Source organism: Nomascus leucogenys, chromosome 13, assembly GCF_006542625.1.
Source record: "Nomascus leucogenys isolate Asia chromosome 13, Asia_NLE_v1, whole genome shotgun sequence".
NCBI lineage: Eukaryota > Metazoa > Chordata > Mammalia > Primates > Hylobatidae > Nomascus > Nomascus leucogenys.
In genome coordinates, this window is record NC_044393.1 from 33,044,902 (window position 1) to 33,068,858 (window position 23,957).

General features: G+C 49.8%; 1 protein-coding gene across 4 annotated transcripts; it reads left to right on the forward strand.

Moving 5' to 3' along the window:
* The first annotated feature begins 780 nt into the window (after positions 1-780).
* On the forward strand, positions 781-19,100 carry TRIB3 (tribbles pseudokinase 3). 4 transcript variants are annotated; one of them, XM_003273466.4, is made up of 5 exons: positions 1,201-1,405; positions 2,500-2,693; positions 8,096-8,386; positions 12,799-13,091; positions 17,742-19,100. In XM_003273466.4, exons 2-5 carry the CDS (start codon positions 2,613-2,615, stop codon positions 18,232-18,234), a joined length of 1,158 nt encoding a protein of 385 aa, XP_003273514.1. In that variant the 5' UTR covers positions 1,201-1,405; positions 2,500-2,612; the 3' UTR covers positions 18,235-19,100. The 4 variants fall into 4 exon arrangements, with proteins under 4 accessions (XP_003273513.1, XP_003273514.1, XP_012367347.1 ...); XM_003273465.4 differs by lacking the exons at positions 1,201-1,405; positions 2,500-2,693 and adding an exon at positions 781-1,058; XM_012511893.2 differs by lacking the exon at positions 2,500-2,693.
* Positions 19,101-23,957: the final 4,857 nt, after the last annotated feature.

Below are 23,957 nucleotides of genomic sequence, written 5' to 3' on the forward strand. Positions count from 1 at the left end.
TAAAGGCCTCTTTCCCTCTCTGTCTCCATTGTTTACACTCCATTGAGCATCCGCAATGTGCCACACACTGTTCTAAGCGTCTTACACATATCAAATTAAATTATTTAATCCTCACAACAACTTTACGAAGTGAGCGCAATTATGAGCCCATTTTATGGAGAAGGAAATTGAGGCAGGGTTTTAGGTAGCTTTTCTGGGGTAGCACTGTGGGTTGGAGCGGAGGTGGAGTGCACTCTTAGGCCAGCTGGCTCTAGGGGCTCTTCACCACTAGGCCACACTGCCTCTAGCAAAGGGATGCGGGGAAGTTCACCAGACCTTAGGCCTCCCCAGGGCGCCACAGTGGTTCTTTTGAGCCCAGAGTCAGCTCTTAAGTCCATAGGCCTTCCTGAAGCTTCTGAACTACTTGCCCATAGCTGGGCCTCGGGCTGGCTCTCAGTAGAACGTGGAGAATGGAGATTCCCGCATGTCCACTTCTCCTAAAGGTTTTGTAAGGCAGTGCTGGGAATGTGCTTTATAAACGGGGAAGCACTCCGACAACAGTCACTGTTTGCTCTTTTAAGCACCAGCTTGAGAAGGAGGAAAGTTCTTCCCATTTCATAGGTGGGGAAACTGAGGCTCAGAAAAGCAAATTTTTTTTTCCAAGGTGATAGGGAGAGTCCGTGGCTGATGTCTGCACTGACCAGACACCCCTAGTGGGCCAGCGAGGGCGGGGTCCCCAGGTACAGCGGATGGAGAGGAGAGAGGCTCGGGCGGAGCGCGCCCTGGCGGTGACCCGGAGAGGCGGGGCGCGGGGGATGGTGCAATCGCGGGCCTGAGGGCATCAGACAGCGGCTGATTAGCTCAGGTTTACATCACCCGGGCCGGGAGCCGGGCGCGCACAAGACTCGCAGCGGATGTGGAGGCGGCTCCGTACGCGTCCGCTGCTAGGACCCGGGCAGGGCTGGAGCTGGACTGGGATCCCGAGCTCGGCAGCAGCACAGCAGCCCGGCCCACCTGCTGGTGCCCTGGAGTCTCTGAGCACCGGCGGCGCCAGGACCCACGCGGGACGACAGGGCAAGGTACTCGGCAGGGTGCGGACTGTGGACTCGCCCGGAGGCTGGGGGGTGGGAGGGGGCGGCCAGGGAAGGGGGCGGCCAGGGAAGGGGGCGCCGGGAGCCTCTGGGCGTCTACGTGTTGCTGCGTGTTGCACGCACACACACACCGTACACACCTTTTAACAGACCCTGCCGTCGGGGGAGGGCCAGATCAGATCCCTTTTGATCTGGGCCTGGGCTGAGTGCTCCCCCTGGGCTTCAGGTGACGTGACCCCGCAGAGCGTGGGGTCGCCCGAGTTGGGCTGGGGAAGCCAGGGACGGAGGTGTCCGGCTGTCACCCCTAGAGGAGGGTGTGCGGGGGTCTGTTTTGCGTGAGTGTGGGATAGGTGAGTCGTGTGGTGAGGTGAGGGGCTTTTTGGGGGCACTGGAGGACTCTTTGTGGGGGTGTCGGGGGATCTGCGGGGGTCCTCGTGAACCCGTAGGGGAGAGTTCTGGGTGAGGGTGGGTCCCGGGGACCTGTGTCTCCGGAGATGGTGAGAGCTGTCTGGAAGCCTGGGCACTTGGTGGCAGGGGTTGGCGGTGCAGGGGACACCGCCAGGACAGGGCTGGGGTGCCCTGGGAGCGGGCCGCGGACCGAGCGAGGGGTGCGGGAGCCGAGCGAGTGGGAGCTAGGGCGCAGCGCGGGATCTCTGGCCAGGCAGGGCCGCTGGTTCTCCCCGCTGCGTGGCTCCGGGTTTGCAGGTGGACGGTGCGCGCGTGTATGCGGTGTGTGCTGTGCTTGCAGACCGGGGAGGGCGGGGGACGACAGCCACCTCCTTCCCTCTGCCTCACCCCCTCCTGTCCCAGGGCCGCGCTTCAATTTCCGCTGAAACTTCTGACTCGGACACCCGCCGCCTTTCGCTTTCGCTCCCACGGGAGGGGCCTCGCTGCAGGGGGCGGGGCGGGGTGGGGGTGTGGCCTTCCTTGTGTAGACCATGGGTGTGATAGCTGGGAGGGCTGTGTGTGTGTGCGCGTGTGTGTGTGTGCGCGCGCGCGCTCACGCTTACCCGTGGAGGGCAAGGGTGTGTCAATGTCTGCCCTGGATGTGTTTGTCGCTGGCTGGCTTAGACACAGTGTCTCAGGGGTGTGTGTACACCTGTCAGCCCTGGGTGTGTGTGTGTGTGTGTGTGTGCACGCGCGCGCTTGATGTAACCTGTCCTCATTTCCCTGGGTCCCGAGCGTGGCAGGGAACAGCAAGAGGTAGATATTAGGGGCTGCTTTCATTCCACATCACAGATTCTATTCTGCAGCGTGGTCTGCAAAATGCCTTGCCTAGATTTATAGACTCAGTTACCGCATCTGTCCCCATCTGGGTGGAGCTTATCCCAGGCCCCAACAGGCTCTGAGGGATGGCTGGGGCCAAGGCAGCCTGGACTACTAATGTGGCACAGGCCAGAGGGACTCCAGGCAGTCTCCTGCTGCACAGGGCACAAAGCATGTGCACAGCCAGGTATCATCCTGCGTGACTCAGAACAGCCTTGAGACGTAAGGAGTGTCATCCCAGCCTCAAACCTGGGGAGCTTTCTAAGACTCCCAAGGATGGTACTTACGCATCTTGCTGTGAAGAATAACAGGATGAGTGCTAATAGTGACCATTTCCTGACACCTACCCGGCAACAGGTCCATAAGCTCTACATGCTTCATTTGTGTTTTCATTTCATCATCACGAGAAACCTGTAAGCTTTGCAACCTGTTCCCACTTTACAGGAACTGAGGCTCAGAAAGCTTGAGGAACTTGACCAGGGGTACCCCCCAGCTAGAAAGGGTTTGAGACAGGATTAGAATCCTGTATCTGACTACAGCCACTCCTTACTGCATTCTTACCAAGCCAAAGTCATAACCTTTCACTCATGTGGGGAGGCCTTCCCTTCCAAGGCAGCTCTTCCATTTGGGAGCAGCATACTTGGAGAGGTGGGCCTCTGTCTGGTAACTGACTCATGTTTCCCTGTTAATCCTGCCTTGAACTGTTGGGAGGTCTTTAACCAGGCTGAGGTCTCTCGCACCAGTGCCCATACCTGGGCATGCCCCTCCTTGGAATGGAGTTTAAGTGGGTTTGCAGATGGGTTCTAGAGAGAACCTTCCTGCCCCGACCATGCCCTACTGCCCTCTCCTTCAGCCACCACACACACAGTCACACAGCTGCGTGAATGGTGGCTTTCTTTTCACTTAACAGTTCACTCTGGAGATCCTTCCAATTACCCTACAAAGAGCATCCTCAACCTTTTAAATGGCTGCAAATTGTTCCGTTGTGTGGATGAAGTATAATTTATGTAACCAGCCCTGTAATTATAGATAGACAATTATTTCTGTTACAAGGACTGCAGGAATAACTGTGTATTTGCATGCTTACACATACACACCTCTACAGAATAAATTCTTAGCAATGGGATTAATTGCTGAATCAAAGCGCACACGCTTTTCATTGTTGTTTTTGTTTTGTTTTGTTTTGCTTGATTTTGAGACAGTCTCACTTTGTTGCACAGGCTAGAGTGCCTGACCATGGCTCACTGAAGCCTTTACCTTCTGGGCTCAAGTGATTCCCCTACTTCAACCTCCTGCATGGCTGGGACTACAGCTGTGTGCCATCATGACTAGATAATTTTTTTTTTCTTAGGGACAGGGTCTTGCTACGTTGCCTAGGCTGGTCTTGAACTCCTGGGCTCAAGTGATCTTCCTGCTTCAGCCTCCCAAAGTGCTGGGATTACGGGCATGAAGCACTGCACCCAGCCTGTTTTTCATTTTGATATTGTCAAAAGGCACTCCTCAAAGGTTGCACCTTTTATTCCCCCACTAGCACTGTCTTCATTGTTAGTGGCTGCACTGCCACTATTCCACAGTATAAACCCACTTTTCATGATACTGCCAGGACATAACAGGTCTGAAATTAACAGTTTTCTTCCACAGTCCCCAAAATACGGGCTTCTCCCCCAGCTCAGGACATGAAGCCATCATCCCTCCTCATTGCAGGAGCCAAAGGCTGGACCTCACCTCGATTCCACCCTCTCCCTCACCCCCAACATCCAATCCATCCGGTCCATCCAGTCTGCCACTGAGTCCTCTTGATCCTCCTCCTATGAGCCCTTAACTTCGTGTCTGCATCTAGCACCCCCCTTAGTCCAGGTCACCTTCTCCTTCCTGGACTCCTGCTTGTGCGGGCCTCCTAGCTAGTCTCACTGCCCTTGTCTTGTACTTTCAAATCCACCCTAAAGGCATGATGTTCCCCTGCTGAAATCCTTCAGTGGCTCCCCACTGCCTTTGGATAATTCCAAATCCTATTGTGTGTTAATTGGGATTAGGCTCAGCTGTAATATAGAAACAGCCACTTAATAGCTAAAATGAAATAGATGTTTCTTTCTTTCTTTTCCTTTTTTTTTTTTTTTTTTTTTTTTTTTTTTTGAGACAGAGTCTTGCTCTGTCACCAGGCTGAGTGCAGTGGCGAGATCTCAGCTCACTACAACCTCTGCGTCCCAGGCTCAAGTGATTCTCCTGCCTTAGTCTCCCGAGTAGCTGGGACCACAGGCACGCACTACCACGCCCAGCTAATTTTTGTATGTTTAGTAGAGATGGGGTTTCACCATGTTGGCCAAGATGGTCTCGATCTCCTGATTTTGTGATCCACCTGCCTCGGCCTCCCAAAGTGCTGGGATTACAGGCGTGAGCCACCGCTCCTAGCCTTCAATAGATGTTTATTTCTCTCCTGTGTAAAAAATCTGGAGGTCTGGCCTGACAACTCCATGTGTCAGAGACCCAGGCTCCTCTCTTGCTCTGCTGTATATGGTACTTCTGAAGCCAAGATAGATGCTGGAGCTCCAGTGGTTAGGTCCACATTCCAGCGTGTAGGAGAGGAGGAAATGAGGAAGTTAGGCCCCCCATTTAAGAACCTTGTCCTGGGCAGTGTACACAACACTTCCACTTGTGTCCTACTAGCCATATGCTGATACAAGGATACAAGGGAGACAGGCAATGTAGTTTATTCTAGGTGTCCTTATGCTCAGCTGAAAATCTCAGGTTCTAATCCTATGTAAGGAGGGGAGACCTGAAACTGGGGACCACTAACCACCTCTGCCATATGATGCTTGTAGAGCTCTTCACAATAGGGCCTCTACTAACCTCGCCTTATTTTTATGTATTTATTTATTTTTGAGATGGAGTTTCACTCTTGTTGCCCAGGCTGGAGTGCAACGGCACTATCTCAGCTCACTGCAACCTCTGCCTCCCGGGTTCAAGCAACTGTCCTGCCTCAGACTCCTGAGTAGCTGGGATTACAGGCATGCACCACCCCGCCTGGCTAATTTTTGTAGTTTTAGTAGAGACGGGGTTTCACCGTGTTGGTCAGGCTGGTCTCAAACTCCTGACTTCAGGTGACCTGCCTGCCTTGGCCTCCCAAAGTGCTGGGATTACAGGCGTGAGCCACTGCGCCCAGCCTATTTTTTTCTTTTTTAACTTTTCACTTTTTTTTGCAGTCACGCTCATTCTCCAACATGTTCTTGGGGAACGTGCAGCATGTTCTTTTGCCTCTTCCCTCACCCCAGAACAGGGGTTACTGGACAGCGGCACCTGGGAACCGGATAGAAATGCAGATTCAGACCTTCTGAATGAGCTACTTTGGGAGTAGGGCCCAGCAATGTATGTTGAAACAGGCCTCCAGGTGATTTCAATGCTTGCTCAAGTTCGAGAACCACTGAACCTCAGTATGACTCTCCATGTCATCTGGCTAACTCTGCCTCACTTTCAGGTCTCAGTGTAGACACCACCTCTTCTAGGAAGACCTCTCTTGACCCACCAGCCCAGGAGAGAGGCCTCTCTGGGTTCCTAGAGGCCCACGCTTCTCTGTATAATAGGGCTGATCACATTGTATGTGATTTTTTTTTTTTTTTTTTTTGAGACAGAGTCTTTACTCTGTCACCCAGGCTGGAGTGCAGTGGCACAAACATGGCTCACTGAAGCCTCGACATCCCAGGCTCAAGCAATCTTCCCACCTCAGCCTCCCGAGTAGCTGGGACTATAGGCATCCACCACCACACCCAGCTAATTTAAAAAAATTTTTTTTGGTAGAGACGGGGTCTCACTATGTTGCCCAAGCTGGTCTTGAACTTTTGGGTTCAAGCAATCTTCCCACCATGGCCTTCCAAAGTGCTAAGATTACAGGTGTGGGCCACTGCATCTAGCCTTGGACGTGATTTTATTACTCATCTGCCCCCCAAATTGACTAGAAGATCCTGATGGCAAGAATGCTGTCTAACCTACTTCTCTTCCCTAGCACCCAATGTTAAGTGAATGAACAAGATCATATCTCTCATCTGTGAATGTACTAGAGCCATGGATTATGAGATTAGTTGATCTTCTTAAATATAATTTTTAGGAACAAGCTGTGTTTTCAAGCAGGTATTTATTTCCTTAAATGTAAATTCCTAATTAGGAAATACTTTTTTGAGACAGAGTCTTGCTCTGTCACCCAGGCTGGAGTGTAGTGGCACGGTCTCGGCTCACTACAACCTCTGCCTCCTGGGTTCAAGCGATTCTCCTGCCTCAGCCTTCCCAGTAGCTGGGATAACAGGTACGCACCACCACACCCGGCTAATTTTTTTTTCCCCCGTGATGGAGTCTTGCTCTGTCAGCCAGGCTGAAGTGCAGTGTTGCGACCTCAGCTCACTGCGACCTCAGCTCACTGCAACCTCCACCTCCCAGGTTCAAGTGATTATTCTGTCTCAGCCTCCCAAGTAGCTGGGATTACAGGCCCACGCCACCACGCCTGGCTAATTTTTGTATTTTTAGTAGAGATGGGGTTTCACCATGTTGGCCAGGCTGGTCTCGAACTCCTGACCTCATGATCCACCACCTTGGCCTCCCAACGTGCTGCCGTGGGCTGCACTTTGGCATTGTCTTGGTCATGTGCTGCTACCTGGGATTACAGGCATAAGCCACTGCGCCTGGCCTAATTTTTTTATTTTTTAGTAGAGATAGGGTTTCACCATGTTGGCCAGGCTTGTCTTGAACTCCCAGCCTCATGATCCGCCCACCTTGGCCTCCCAAAGTGCTGGGATTACAGGCATGAGCCACCACGCCTGGCCAGGAAATACATTTATATGGCTCAAATTCAAAACTATAAAAGTCTGCCAAACATGGTGATTCACATCTGTAATCCTAACACTTTGGGAGGCTGAGGCAGGAGGATTGCTTGAGCTCAGGTGAGACCAGCCTAGGCAATGTAGGGAGACCCCATCTCTACAAAGAATAAAAAAATTAGTCAGGCATCATAGTGCACACCTGTAGTCCCAGCTACTTGGGAGGCTGAGGTGGGAGGATCACCTGAACCCTGAGGTCGAGGCTGCAAGTGAACTGTAATAGTAAGTCTCCTCCTAATCTTGTGCATCCTTTCAGAGAGAGAGATTACACATATTCAAACAAATATATACATATATACATAACATATTTATATATATTCTTTTTTTAACATAAAAGTATAGCCAGATGTGGTGGCTCACTCCTAGAGTCCCAGCTACTTAGGAAGCTGAGGTGGGAGGTTCACTTGAAGCCAAGAGTTTGAGACAAGCCTGGGCAACATCTCTTGGGAAAAAAAAAAAAAACCCACCATAAAAGCATTCTATAACACATAATTCTGTGTTTGTCTTTCTTCTCTTAATACATCTTGGAGGTCAGTACACATCAGTATATAGAGAGCTTCCTTGTCCTTTTTCAGGGCTGTGTAGTATTCTGTATGGCTATACCATGATGTTTTCACTAGCTTTCTACTGCCTGACATTTGGGATATTTCCTGCTTTTGCTATTGGACACAAGGCTCTGATGAACAGCCTTTACTATATTTAATTTTTTTGTGAGAAGTTTAACTGGAAAATAAATTCTCAGAAGTGGGTCACCCAGTTAAGGATATGTGACTCTGTCATTTTAACACACACTGCTAGATCACCCCCTATAAATGTGCCACGTATCCTCCCACCAGCAGGGGAAAGGAGGGGCCACCAAGCAGTCTCACTTTAGTGCTTTTCTCTCCTTTTTGCTAGATGCGAGCCACCCCTCTGGCTGCTCCTGCGGGTTCCCTGTCCAGGAAGAAGCGGTTGGAGTTGGATGACAACTTAGATACCGAGCATCCCGTCCAGAAACGAGCTCGAAGTGGGCCCCAGCCCAGGCTGCCCCCCTGCCTGTTGCCCCTGAGCCCACCTCCTGCTCCAGATCGTGCAACTGCTGTGGCCACTGCCTCCCGTCTTGGGCGCTATGTTCTCCTGGAGCCCGAGGAGGGCGGGCGGGCCTACCGAGCCCTGCACTGCCCTACAGGCACTGAGTATACCTGCAAGGTACGTGCCCATGGGCCACTGTCCCCCAGCATCACAGGAGGCATGGGAAGGAGGCCTCCAAAGGATTGCCAGGGTGCAGAGGGGTCCTTATGTTCATTCATTCTTGTGTTTGTTTAGTGGCGAAGCATCCAGTGAGCCCCTGCTGGACTGATACTAGAGAGGTAAACCAGAGGTTGTCCCAGTCCTGGGGGAGTTCACAGCTTAGGCCTTATAGTGTGATAAATGCTGCAGGGGTAGAGCTTAGGGATCATGGGCACAGAAAAGGCTGAGCAGAAGTTAGCCAGGTAGAAGTGGGAGATGGGAGTTGCAGGCGGGGGAACAGCTGTTCCAAGGCCTAGAAAAGTGAGGGGATAGCACTTTAGAGAATGAAAAGGACTTCTCTGTGGCCAGAGTGGAGAGGGTGTGCAGAAAGGGGCAGGAGATGAGGGTTGGCAGCAGCTGGTCATGAAGGTGTTAACAAGGGGCCTCCACTGGGCTGTGCAGAGCTACTAAAGATGTTTGCACAAGAGAAGGGTAGGGCATGGTAGACATCAAAACTCCTGGGACCTCGGAGGTGATTGAGCCTAACCTGTGGCCATTTTACCGATAGGAAGACTGAGATGAAGACAGGAGAAGGGCGATGCATGAAGTCACATAGCACTGGGCCTGGCTCCCGGGGTGAAGTAAGGGGTAGAAAAGTCTGAGGATTCCTGGCAGAAACCAGGAAATGGACAGGGTCAAGGCCCCTGAGGGTCAGCCCATGCAGGGCACTGGCAAGTGACAGTCCAAGAAGACAGAGATGAGAATAAAAAGTGTAACAATAGGTATTCACTGTGCACCAGGTACTACGTTGATTGCTTAGTGTGTGCAATCTCTTTTAATCTTAACCAATGAGGTGGTTTCTATCATTGTGCCCCTTTTATAGACAGAGGACACTGAGACTCAGAAAGCCATGGTTACTTGCCACATGAGAGAGCCAGGTGGTATCAGAGCTGGGATTGGGCCCAGGAGGCTGAGCCCAGAGAGTCCTGTGCCTGTGCTAAGATAAGCGTTTCAGACACAATCAGGGCAGGCTGCCCTGGCAGGCAAGCATAAGGAAGATAAGGGGGACCTGGATACCCAAGGGACTGTAGCGGGGGCCTGGGTCCCTTGGGAATGCACAGAGAAGCAGAAGGACTTAAGCCTTCTCCTGGGAGCAGCAGCAGAGCTTTGCTCTCTTGACGGAGATGCAGCGAGCAGCGGGGTAGATCCAGACAGGGTCCAGCCCCTAGCTTCACCTGGCCTCTTGTGCACAGATCTCCAGTGCTCTTACCTAAGGAGCCCAGAACTCTGGGTCCCCTTCCTGCAGCATCACAGGCTCTTTTCCACTCCCGCTGGGGAGGTGAGTCCATGATGAGAGGAATAACCCAAGCAGGCTCAGGACAGAAGCGCCATGCGTTCACAGGGCCCTGATTCTCAAGAAACATTTGGGAAAATCCACTGGAACGTACTCACCCCCATGCCAGTGTGCACCATGGGTGCTGAACGGTCATTTCCACACTTCCTCAGCTTTTCTGGTCAGTGTGTAGAAAGATCAAAATCCTGTCTTTGTAAATGATCACCTTATTCATTAATTCAACACAACTTCATTGAGCACCCATATTTGCCATGTACCATGCTGTGGTTAAGAAACAAAGTTCTGTTCTCATCAAGCTTGACATTCTAGTGGGAGATACAGACAATAAACAAGTGAATAAGCAAAATATGTGTCAGGTGGCCGGGCGCGGTGGCTCACGCCTGTAATCCCAGCACTTTGAGAGGCCAAGGCAGGTGGATCATGAGGTCCAGAGTTCAAGACCAGCCTGGCCAATATGGTGAAACCCCATCTCTACTAAAAATACAAAAATTAGCCAGGCATGGTGGCGAGTGCCTGTAATCCCAGCCACTTGGGAGGCTGAGGCAGGAGAATCACTTGAACCTGGGAGGCAGAGGTTGCAGTGAGCCGAGATTGCACCACTGCATTCCAGCCTGGGCGACAGAGCATGACTCCGTCTCAAAAATTAAATAAATAAATAAAATGTGTCAGGTAATCACAAGCACTATGGAGAAAAATAAAGCTGGGAACAGGGAGATCAGAGGACAAGGAGGGCAGGAGTGCAGGTGATTCTAGCAAGGGAGGTCCAGGAAGACCTCTCTGAGGGGTGACATTTGAGCAGTGACTGGAACAAATGGAAGGAGTCAGCCTCGTGGGTCTAGTGGAAGAGCATCCAAGCAGCAAGTGCAAGTGCATGGGGGCAGGAATGGGCTTACCCTAACTAAAAAAAAATAATAAAAAAAACCTCTGTTTTGGGGTTATTTCCCCCATGTCACCCCAACTTGTTTTTAGTTAGTTTGTTTGTTTTTGAGATGGAGTCTCACTCTGTTGCCCAGGCTGGAGTGCAGTGGCACAATCTTGGCTCACTGCAACCTCCACCTATCAGGTTCAAGTGATTCTCCTGCCTCATCCTCCCAAATAGCTGGGATTATGGGCACATACCACCACGCTCGACTAATTTTTGTATTTTTAGTAGAGAGGGGTTTCACCATGTTAGCCAGGCTGGTCTCGAACTCCTGACCTCAAGTGATCCTCCCGCCTTGGCCTCCCAAAGTGCTGGGATTACAGGTGTGAGCCACCGTGCCCAGCCCCAACTGGTTTTTAAAGTCACATACTTTAACTTTTGTATCATAGATTAAATATGTATGTGTCTTACTTATTTTTCTTTGTGGCATAGTCAACATAACATGCAAAGGATTTAAAGTCAGACAAACCAAAGTGAGTATACTTGTTCTGCCACCAATTATCTGCCTGGCGTCTAATACGTCACCTTCCTTTTCTGAACCCAGTCTTATCATTGGTAAAATGGGACATACCTTTCACTGCTAGGGCGAGGTTTTGCTGTAATGCCCACAGACGCCTGGCGCATTTCCCATCAACCTCACCACCCTCATCACATGTCCTTTTTCCACTCCCCAACCCTTTCTGGCTACACTGATTTTTGCTTGGGTTTCTAGAGCAGGCCAAGCTTTTTCCTGCCTCAGGGCCTTTGCACTGTCTGTGCCCCTACTCAGAAAGCTTATTCCATGGGCATCTCTGAATCATTCAGATCACTTTCCCAGAGTCCCTCCTGAACCATACTTTCTAAAATGGGTGCCCCCTTCCAAAATACTCTATTCCAGGCTGGGCACAATGGCTCACGCCTGTAATCCCAGCACTTTGGGAGGCCAAGGCAGGCAGATCACCTGAAGTCAGGAGTTCGAGACTATCCTGGCCAACATGGTGAAACCTTGTCTCTATTAAAAATACAAAAAATTAGCCGGGCATGGTGACAGGTGTCTGTAATCCCAGCTACTCAAGAGGCTGAGGCAGGAGAATCTCTTGAACCCGGGAGGCGGAGGTTGCAGTGAGCCGAGATCACATCACTGCACTCCAGCCTGGGCAACAAGAGCAAAACTCCATCTCAAAAAAACAAAAAACAAACAAAAAAACCCCTTATTCCAGCATCTTTCTTGGTTCCTTTGCAATGCTTATCAGCATTTGTCAATATTTGGTTTCTGGGCATGTTTGCATGGGCTCCCAGTGGGCACCGGAGAGCAGCGCCCATGGCTGTCAGTCTAGCTGGACATGTGGGTGGCCCATGCAGGCCCAGGGCCAGCATACTGAATGAATAAAAGGATGGGTGGGCAGTTAAGCCCAGAGGACCGCAGCTGTGATGTGATGAGCATCAGGTGCCTTCTGCATTATCCACCCTTCTGGATTCCTCCTGCTTTGTGGGTTATTTTTCTGTTTGGGTGACCTGTTACTTTTCAGTTATCTGATGTCTGAGGCCATATAGCGTAGCAGTTAAGAGCACAGACAAAAGGCCGGGTGCGGTGGCTCACACCTGTAATCCCAGCCCTTTGGAAGGCTGAAGCGGGAGGATCACCTGAGGTCAGGAGTTCGAGACCAGCTTAGCCAACATGATGAAACCCCATCTCTACTAAAAATACAAAAATTAGCTAGGTGCTGTGGCACACGCCTGTAATCCCAGCTACAGTGGAGGCTGAAGCAGGAGAATCACTTGAATCCAGGAGGCGGAGTTTGCAGTGAGCTGTGATTGTGCCACTGTGCTCCAGCCTGGGTGACAGAGCGAGACTCCGTCTCAAAAAAAAAAAAAGCACAGACAGTGGAGTGCATACGTTCAAATCTCAGCTGTGCTGTTTGCTGGCTGTGTGGCCTCTCAGCTTCCTTAACTGTAAAATGAAGCAAGTCATCCTACTTATAGGGCTGTGGTCAGGGCTGAATGACTCGGTAAGTGAAGCGCTGAGTGCAATGCCTAGCACGTGGTAGTGTCTAATAGGTCAGCTGTGACTGTCTGCAATGCCAGCCTCAGCTCCTGGGAGTCCCCAGCTGTGCTAACGCCATGCTCTGCCCACAGGTGTACCCCATCCACGAAGCCCTGGCCGTGCTGGAGCCCTACACGCGGCTGCCCCCGCACAAGCATGTGGCTCGGCCCACTGAGGTCCTGGCTGGTACCCAGCTCCTCTATGCCTTTTTCACTCGGACCCATGGGGACATGCACAGCCTGGTGCGAAGCCGCCGCCGCATCCCTGAGCCTGAGGCTGCTGCACTCTTCCGCCAGATGGCCACCGCCCTGGCGCACTGTCACCAGCATGGTCTGGTCCTGCGTGATCTCAAGCTGTGTCGCTTTGTCTTCACTGACTGTGAGAGGTGAGTGTGGTCGCAGAGACCCCAGCCACAGACACACCCAAGGGGTGGGCCATGATAGAGAGAAACTGAGGCCCAGGAAGGCAAAGTAACTTAGGCAAGAAGTGGGAGAGGCTGAAGTAACCAGCAGCCCCTGTCTAGTTCCCTCAGGAGAGTTGACTCAGGCCAGGTGCAGTGGCTCATGCCTTTAATCCCAGCACTTTGGGAGGCCGAGGTGGGTGAACCACTTGAAGTCAGGAGTTCGAGACCAGCCTGGCCAACATGGTGAAACTCTGTCTCTACTAAAAATACAAAAATTAGCCTAGTGTGGTGGCACACACCTGTAATCCCAGCTACTCTGAAGCCTGAGGCAGGAGAACTGCTTGAACCTGGGAGGCGGAGGTTGCAGTGAGCCAAGATCATGCCACTGCACTCCAGCCTCAGCAACAGAGTGAAATTCCATCTCAAAAAAAAGAGTTGACTCTGTCCTCTTGGGAGCCCCTTGGGATTCTGGGATGGAGCACTGAGATATGAAAGTCATAGTAGCTGACAGTGATGAAAGCATCGCCACATTATCTAACGTGGTCTTCCATCCTTACAAACATGAGGCAGGTACTATTATTATCCCCATATGATCAAGGAAACTGAGGCCCAGAGAGCTCAAGTAACTTGCCCAAGCTCCCACAGCAAAATAAATGGTAGAGCTGGGATTTGAACCTAGATCTGACTCCAGAGCCTGGGTCTTAATTCAATCTGAGCTTGAGAGGCAAGGGCCTGGCTGGGCTTACCAAGTGACTTTGGGTGACCTAGTGTCTCTGAGCCTCAGTTTCTCTGTTGGTAGGGAAAAGGGCTGGATTGTTAGGGTGTTTTCAGGATTCCAAGACCACAGCCAAAACAGGGTCTGAGGTTCCCCATACGGAAACTTTTTCTGTGAAACTGAGAATTAGCACTTTTTGGTTAAAAGAATCTTCCTTCTCTAGGTTGGGATGCTAAGAATTTTTTTTTTTTTTTTTTAATTGAGACAGAGTCTCACTCTGTCACCCAGGCTGGAATGCAATGGCACGATCTTGGCTCACTGCAACCTCTGCTGCCCAGGTTCCAATGATACTCCTGCCTCAGCCTCCCGAATAGCTGGGACTACAGGCATGCGCCACCATGCCTGGCTAATGTTGTCTATTTTTAGTAGAAACGGGGTGTTGCCATGTTGGCCAGGCTGGTCTTGAACTCTTGACCTTAGGTGATCCACCTGCCTCGGCCTCCCAAAGTGCTGGGATTACAGGTGTGAGCTACTGCACCCAGCCTAGATGCTAAGAAAAATTTTTAAAAGATAAATCTGGGGAGAAGGGCAGAGAGACTCGCCTCCTGTTCCCTCTCCAGACTCCTGGGGGCAGTCAAGATGTGTCAGGGAGTGCACTAAGCTGCCAGTTACACAGGAGTTTTCTGTGGAGAAAGGAGTGTGACCCCATTGCATTTTTAAAAACTTTTTATCTTGAAATAATTTTAGACTTTTAGAAAACCTACAAAAATAGTTCAAAGAGTTTCTATATATCCTTTAACCAGTGTCCTCCAATGTTAACACCTGACATAGCTATGGTACAATTACCCAAACTAAGAAATCAACCTTGGTAGAGTACTATTAACTAAGCCACAGATTATTCCAACTTCCTGAGTTTCCCACTAACACCCCTTGCTGTGCAGGATCCAGTGAGGATCCCAATTTAGTCGTCAGTGGTTTCCTTGGTCTCTTCCAATCTGAGACAGTTCCTCAGTCTTTCCCTGTCTTCGACGACTCATGACCTTGACACTTTTTTTTTTTTTGAGACAGGGTCTCACTCTGTCACCCAGGCTGGAGTGCAGTGGTGTGATCACAGCTCACTGCAGCCTCGACCTCCTGGGCTCAAGTGATCCTCCCACCTCAGCCTCCTGAGTAGTTGGTTCTACAGGTGTGTGCCACCCGACCTGGCTAATTGAGATGGGGTCTTGCCATGTTGCCCAGGCTGGTCTCAGACTCCTGAGCTCAAGCAATCTGCCTGCCTCCGCCTCCCAAAATCCTGGGATTATAGGCATGAGCCACAGCTCCTGGCCATAACCTTGAGACTTTTGAAGAGTACTGATCAATTACTTTGTATGTCCCTCAATTTGGATTTGATTGATGTTTTCTTACAGTTAGATTGCAGTTATATATTTTTGGCAAGAACACACAGAATCAATAGGCCCCTCTCCACATCATATCAGGAGATGCTTGAGTTGATAGTCATTACTGTGTTGTAACCTTGATCACTTGGTTAGAGTAGGACCTGCCAGGTTTCTCTACTGTAAACTTCCTAATTTACCCTTTGTAATTGACAAATACCTTGGCGGAGGTAAGCTAAGCATATAAATATCCTGTTTTTCCTCAACTTTCACCCACTAATTTTAGCAGCCATCCGTCTTGCCTGTAGCAGTTATTATTGTGGTGCTTGCCTAAGTCTAATTTTCTTTTTCTTGTTTTTTCTTTTTTTTTTTTTTGAGACAGAGTCTCACTCTGTTGCCCAGGTTGGAGTGCAGTGGCATGATCTCAGCTCACTGCAACCTCCACCTCCCAGGTTCAAGTGATTCTCATGCCTCAGCCTCTTGAGTAGCTGGGATTACAGGCGCACACCACCACACTTAGCTAATTTTTGTATTTTTAGTACAGATGGGGTTTTGCCATGTTGGCCAGGCTGGTCTCGAACTCCTCAAGTGATCCGCCTGCCTTAGCCTCCCAAAGTGCTGGGATTATAGGCATGGGCCGCTGCACCCAGCCCCTAAGGCTGATTTTCTGTTAATATTTCCTTCTACATTTTATATTAGAACAAGCATGCCTTTTTTAAAGCAGTAACATTTATAATGATTTTTAAGCTAGTACGTAACTTCAAACACATTTTAAGCTTAGAGTAGATACAACTACCCCAGACCTCCTGGAGGAGAAAGCGTGCTTCCTGCTCTTTTCAAGAAGTCACTTGATGGCCCACACCTGTAATCCCAGTGCTTCAGGAGGCCAAAGTAGGAGGATTGCTTGAGCCCAGGAGTTCGAGGCCAGCCTAGGCAACATAGCAAAACCCCATCTGTACAAAAAATTTAGAAAAATTAGCCAGGTGTGGTGATGCACACCTGTGATCCCAGCTACTTGGGAGGCTGAGGCAGGAGGATTGCTTGAGCCCAGAAGTTTGAGGCTGCAGTGAGCTAGGATTGTACCACTGCACTCCAGCCTAGGTGACAGAGTGAGACCCTATCTCTAAAGAAAAAAAGAAAAAAAAAAGAAAAATCACATGAGAGTCATTGGTAGAAGAAGGACCATGAGTTAGATAGATCTGTGTTTAAATCCTGGGTTCTGGTTCTTACCTGCTTTTTGGCCCTGAGCAAATGACTTCACCTGCCTGAGCCTTTGTTTCTTCATCTGTAAAATGGGCTAATAGTGCTGACACCCCTTGTCCCCCAATACTGTGATTCATAGGATTGGTCAGTATTTGTGAAATGCTACTGGACACCCAGGAAGTAGTGCCATAAAGAAGAAACTAATAGCAGTGGTAATAGAATGATTACTATTAAAGTCATCTTAGAGTACTCAGTGGGAGTTGTTTAAAGTAGAAATTGCAAATGGCAGGACACACTTTTTTTTTTTTTTTTTTTTTTTTTGAGACAGGGTCTCACTCTGTCACCCAGGCTGGAATGCAGTGGCGCAATCTCGGCTCACTGCAACCTCTGCCTCCTGGGCTCAAGTGATATCCTCCTGCCTCAGCCTCCCAAGTAGCTGGGACTACAGGTGCGAATCACCACAACTGCTAATTTTTGTATTTTTTGTAGAGATAGGTTTTTACCATGTTGCCCAGGCTGGTCTTGAATGCCTGAACTCAAGCGATCCCCCTACCTTGGCCTCCCAAAGTGCTAGGATTACCGGCATGAGCCACCGTGCCCAGCCTTACACACACTTTTTTTGCCCTGCTTACCTGTTTGTGTTTTCTGTAGAAACTGGTTGTCAATATTTTTTAAATGGGGACTTTTTCATTAAAATACAATTCCTGTCTTCTCTTGGGGAAAACAATGGGAAGGTGGGGCCATCTTGGGAACTACGAGAGTGGGCCACAGCACTGGCTCTGAGTATCTGCCAGCCAGGGTTCCCATCCCAGGCCAATGCTCTAGAGCTGTAAAATGGTGTCTTCCTTGCAGGTTGTAGCCTGGATAGAATGAGATAAGCCAGGTAATGAGCTGGGCCAGGGGCCAGGAACACAGCAGACACTTGATAAACCCTAGAATGCGTTGTTAGTGGTACCCTTTTTAGGTAGGACTTGTGCTGAGATGTCAGGCACACTTCTTGTTTCTCTCATCTTATTACCTGCCTGGACCCTAAGTTTGTATCTGGTTTAAGAGAGGCTTAACCCTCTCAGCCCCGTCAGCCCCCTCCCCAAGGGACTGTTGAAAAATGTATTCCTTTCAGAATTTTAGTTTAAATTTAATTGCTCTGTGGCCTTAAATGACTTAACCTCTCTGAGCCTGGGCTTGGTTATCTGTAAAACCTGACATCACAGGACTGGCTTGTGTCTGTCAAAGGCCAGCAGGCACTTGGCAAGTGGGTGCCACAAGGGTGATAGTATGGGGTGGTGGCATGGGGGTTCTGGGTAGGACCTGACCCTTCTGTTTCTCCCCATGTCCCAGGAAGAAGCTGGTGCTGGAGAACCTGGAGGACTCCTGTGTGCTGACTGGGCCAGATGATTCCCTGTGGGACAAGCACGCGTGCCCAGCCTACGTGGGACCTGAGATACTCAGCTCACGGGCATCATACTCGGGCAAGGCAGCAGATGTCTGGAGCCTGGGCGTGGCACTCTTCACCATGCTGGCTGGCCACTACCCCTTCCAGGACTCGGAGCCTGTCCTGCTCTTTGGCAAGATCCGCCGCGGGGCCTACGCCTTGCCTGCAGGCCTCTCAGCCCCTGCCCGCTGTCTGGTTCGCTGCCTCCTTCGTCGGGAGCCAGCTGAGCGGCTCACAGCCACAGGCATCCTCCTGCACCCCTGGCTGCGAGAGGACCCGATCCCCTTAGCCCCAACCCGATCCCATCTCTGGGAGGCTGACCAGGTGGTCCCTGATGGACCGGGGCTAGACGAAGCCAGGGAAGAGGAGGGAGTCAGAGAAGTGGTTCTGTATGGCTAGGGCCACCCTACTACATGCTCAGCTGCCAACAGTGGATTGAGTTTGGGGTGGCTCCAAGCCTTCTCCTGCCTCTGAACTGAGCCAAATCTTCAGTGCCTTCCAGAAGGGAGAAAGACAGAAGCCTGTGTGGAGTGTGCTGCGTACACATCTGCTTTGTTCCACACACATGCAGTTCCTGCTTGGGTGCTTATCAAGTGCCAAGCCCTGTTCTAGGTGCTGGGAATACAGCAGTGAGCAAAGCAGACAATACTCCCTGCTCACAGAGATGACAAACTGGCGTTCTTGAGCTGACAATACTTTTCCATGACCATAGGTCACTGTCTACACTGGGTACACTTTGTACCAGTGTCGGCCTCCACTGGTGCTGGTGCTCAGGCCCCTCTGTCCAAGGACAATCCCTTTCACAAACAAACCGGCTGCCTTTGTATCTTGTGCCTTTTCAGAGAAAGAGAGGTATCCCTGTGCCAAAGGCTCCAGGCCTCTCCCCTGCAACTCAGGACCCAAGCCTAGCTCACTCTGGGAACTGTGTTCCCAGCATCTCTGTCCTCTTGATTAAGAGATTCTCCTTTCAGGCCTAAGCCTGGGATTTGGGCCAGAGATAAGAATCCAAACTATGAGGCTAGTTCTTGTCTAACTCAAGAATGATCTGGAATGAGGGTCTAGGCCTGTCAACCATGGGGCTTCTGACCTGAGCACCAAGGTTGAGGGACAGGATTAGGCAAGGTCTGTCCTGTGGCCACCTGGAAAGTCCCAGGGGACTGGGGACACTTGGGGTCCATGATCCCAGGTCCATACTCTAGGTTTTGGATACCATGAGTATGTATTTTTACCTGTGCCTAATAAAGGAGAATTACGAAATAATTTTATTTTTCTAGGCAATTTCTTCCATCCTTTCCTACTATCTCTTACCAGTTTTTCCTGCCTTCAAAACTGGCCCCCATGGTGAAAGGCCATAGAGTTGTGTCTCAACCTGGGCTGAGTGGTTTGTGAGAACAGATTACCTGGAGCCCAGTGGGTCTTCCTGCACTCCTTCTGTTTCTTCAGGCAACAGCAGTGTCTCTATTAGGGTACTTTCTGAGTCAAAATGGCTTCAACAAGATGGAAATATGTTTCATACAAAGCAAGAAGTCAGCAGATAGGGTGGGCTTCAGTGCTGGTCCATTCAACTCCCTAAGCTGTGCGCAGGGACCCTGGCTCTCCAGGCTCCTTCTGTCTCTTGGCTGTATTGTCTCGAGACTGCTGGCCCAATGGCTACAGCAGGTGTCACATTACAGAGGTCCATGACCAGAGGAAGAAGCCAGGGGTCATTGTAGTACCTGAGAACTCAGAACTCTGGAGTCAGGCTGCCTGGAATTAAATCCTGGCTCCAGCACTCAATAGCTGTTTGACCCTTGGCAAGTTTCTTAACCACTCTATGCCTCAGATTCTTTATCTGTAAAATGGGGGACAATGATAGTACCTAACTTATGAGAACTAAATGACTTATTTTGTGTAAAGCAATTAGAACAAGCAGCACCTGGCATAATAAGCCTACAATAAAAGTTACTCCCGGCTGGGCACAGTGGCTCACGCCTGTAATCCCAGCATTTTCGGAGGCCAAGGTGGGCAGATCACGAGGTCAGGAGATCAAGACCAACCTGATCAACATGGTGAAACCCTATCTCTACTAAAAATACAAAAATTAGCTGGGCATGGTGGCACATGCCTGTAGTCCCAGCTACTCGGGAGGCTGAGGCAGGAGAATCACTTGAACCCAGGAGGTGGAGGTTGCAGTGAGTCGAGATCGCGCCACTGCACTCTAGCCTGGGCAATAGAGCGAGACTCTATCTCAAAAAAAAAAAAAAGTTGCTCCCACATTTCTTTCTTGGGATGGAGGAAGCTTTCCCAGAAGTGCTCCAGACCGACTTTCCCACACATCTCATTGGTCAGAACTGCATCACTTGCCGTTTCTGACCAATCACCAGCTTACATTCGTGGGGCACGTGCTTACACTAACCATGGCACTCCTCGAGCTGTAAATGGAGCTCGTGTGTCATATGGAGGGGGAGTGACTCCTGAGCAAAACCAGGTTCAAAGAGGGAGGGGATCGTAGGGAAAAGAATGTGCAGAAGTGTGGAGGCCCAGCCAACAGCCTGCTAACTGCAGATACTCGAGAGCGGCCACTCTAGATCATCTGACCCAGGCCGGCCCACACTAGAATTGTCCGGTGACCCGCAAGGTCATGAGCTAATTGAGCTAAATAAAATCATTGTGTTTTTTTGTTTGTTTGTTTTGTTTTTGTTTTGTTTTGTTTTTTTGAGACGGAGTCTCACTCTGTCACCCAGGCTGGAGTGCAGTGGTGCGATCTCGGCTCACTGCAACCTCTGCCTCTCGGGTTTTCAAACGATTCTTCTGCCTCAGCCTCCCAAGTAGCTGGGATTACAGGCATGCACCAATACACCTGGCTAATTTTTATATTTTTAGTAGAGACGGGGGTTTCGCCATGTTGGCCAGGCTGGTCTCCAACTCCTGACCTCAGGTGATCCGCCCACCTCGGCCACCCAAAGTGCTGGTATTACAGGCGTGAGCCACCGCGCCCGGCCAATCATTGTGGTTTTAAGTCACTAAGTTTGAGGCTATTTTGTTTTACAGCAAAAGCTAACTGATGCAGACAGGGACAAGTCAGTCTCATCTCTGTGCACCCAGCATTGCCCAGAACAGGGCCTAGCTGTGTCTAGGGTCTCATGGGGCAGCCCCTGACCTCTGTCTTGCCCCTCCCAGCTTCCAACAGACCCTGTCCCAGCTCCCTCCAAGCTGAGTGTTGGCCTGATACCTACCAGCGGAGCAAGGGGAACGGGAGGGCTGCTAAGGGCAGGTACCGTGCCAACACTTTACTCCATTACACAAAGAGACTCATTTACTCCTCATGACAATCCAGTGAGGTAGATGTTCCTGTCACTTTACAGATAAGACAAATGAGCTTTAGAGAGAGCAGAAGACTCATCCAAGACCTCACAACAGAGAAAAAGACTTCTCTGGTTTTTGCCTTGGAGCAGGAACTTTTGACAAGGCTGCACAGATGCAGCCACATGAAAACTGCCCATTAAAAATGTAATATCGTCCCGGAGCAGTGGCTCATGCCTGTAACCTCAGCACTTTGGGAGGCCGAGGCTAGCAGATCACTTGAGGTCAGGAGTTCAAGATCAGCCTGGCCAACATGGTGAAACCCTGTCTCTACTAAAAATACAAAAAATAGCTAGGCGTGGTGGTGCGTGCCTGTAATCCCACCTACTTGGGAAGCTGAGGCAGGAGAATCACTTGAACCCAGGAGGCAGAGACTGTAGTGAGTCAAGACTGCACCACTGCACTCCAGCCTGAGTGACAGAGCAAGACTCTGTCTCAAAATAATAATAAAATGTAATATTCACTCTTATCAAATAATGGATGTCACCACACCCCGACCCTAATTAGTGAGGACTTTCATGTTCTACTTGTCTTCATTTAATCATCATTGTATAAGAGTTTTACAATATCAAATTAGTACATGTATATTACTGAAAGGGAAGGACTGTTAGAAATTTACTTGAGTAATGTCTGCCACTGGGGGCTGAACACAAAAGATCCTATTGTGAGCTGCCAGATTATTCACTCACTTAGCAATTCAACAACCATTGCTGAATGCCTACTATAGGCCAGGTGCCATGCAAGACAGATGTGCTCCCACCCTCAAGGATTCACGGCCTAACAGAGGAGAGGGATGTTAAACAGATAACCATACAGATGGCATAGCTAATTATATTCGTGGAAGTTCGTTGTGGCAAAGACAGGCATCTCAATATTTCAGGAGCTCCCCTACATTTTCTAGCCACATGACTAGTTCTGACCAGTGGGGTGTGTGTAGGAGTGGCAGGCTGAAGCAATGGAGAGCTGGTGAGCCTCATCCCTCTCTTCTCCTGCCACAGCCACCTTGCAGCCACGAGTTCCCTTAGCTACAAGCTGGAGGAGAACCACCAGATCCACCTTAGATTTCACTGAGCAAGAAATAAAGCTTCTTGTGTTAAGTCTTTCAGATTTGGAGTTTGTCTGGTAGATAGTGTTAATTACCATGACTAAGGAAAATTTGCCATTAGTGAAGGGAGGAAAACTATTCTCCACCAGTAACAAGGCCATGTCAGTCTGCTGCATTACAAACCCCAAACAGTAGTTTATGATCCTCTGGGCTGGCAATTTGGGCTGAATTCAGCTGGGTCACTCCTGCAGCTGCAGGCAGCAAGCAGCTCGAATGTCTACCTTGCCAGGAAGGTTCTTCTCTGCTCCACATGGCCTCATCCTCCAATAGGCATAGCCTACTCCTTCCTATGGTGGTCTCAGGGTTTCAGAAAGCAACAAGAGAGGACAAATTCCAGTGTTCAAGCTGCACTAGTGTCAAAGCATATCAAATAGCATGTCAAATTCCACGTCAAATTCAGGATGCAGGCAAATTGATTCTTTCTCTTAATGGGAGGAGCTGAAAATAATGTGTGGTCTTGTTTTTCAATGTACAGTGGTCCCACTTATCCAGGGGGGATACATTCCAAGACCGCCAGTGGATGCCTGAAACCACAGATAGTACAGAATTCTGTATGTACCATGTTTCCTACTATACATACATACCTACGATAAGGTTTAATTTGTAAATTAAACTCTTACAAATTAAGAGTTAACAACAGCTGGGCACGGTGGCTCACGCCTGTAATCCCAGCACTTTGGGAGGCCGAGGTGGGCGGATCACGAGGTCAAGAGATTGACACCATCATGACCAACATGGTGAAACTCCGTCTGTACTAAAAATACAAAAATTATCTGGGTGTGGTGGCGCATGCCTGTAATCCCAGCTACTTGGGAGGCTGAGGCAGGAGAATCATTTGAACCCGGAAGGTGGAGGTTGCAGTGAGCTGAGATCGCGCGACTGCACTGCAGCCTGGCGACAGAGTTTGACTCCACCTCAAAAAAAAAAAAAAAAAAAAAGAGTTAACAATAAATAGAACAGTTATAACAGTATGTTGTAATAAAAGTTATGTGAATGTGGTCTCTCCCTCAAAATGTCCTATTGTACTGTGCTCACCCTTCTTGTGATGATGGGAGATAATAAAATGCCTACATGATGAGACGAAGGTAAATGAATGACATGGGCATTGTGATCTAGCGTTAGACTACTACTGACCTGACGATACGTCAGAAGGAGAATCATCTCCTTTGGGTGATACAGGATCATGAAGCCATGAAAATGTCCATGGTTGGATGTCAGGAGCAGATGATGTTGATGATTAACCGTGGGTAATGTCTACAATATGGATACAGTGGAAAAGGGATGATTCACATCCTACATGGAATAGTGCAGGATGGCATGAGATTTCATCATGTGGTTGGCTGCAGGTAACTGACATTGCAGAAAGAAAAACCACAGATCATGGGGGTGGGGGTGGGGAACTACTGCACAACATGAGATATATTTGATCAAATAAGATGACGTGCACCTAAAACTGTCCCTACAGGTTGTATGCCCCTGAGTAAATTGCTTGGTGTCTCTGGATCTCCAGCTGTTCCTCTTCTTTCTGCATGGCTAAGCCCTGTCCATCACTTGAGGCTGGACCTAGAGCCCTGCCTGGCCACTAAGCCCTCAGAACAGGGTTTCTTTTTTAAAAAAGACAGGGTCGGGAGGCGGAGGTTGCAATGAGTCAAGATCGCACCATTGCACTCCAGCC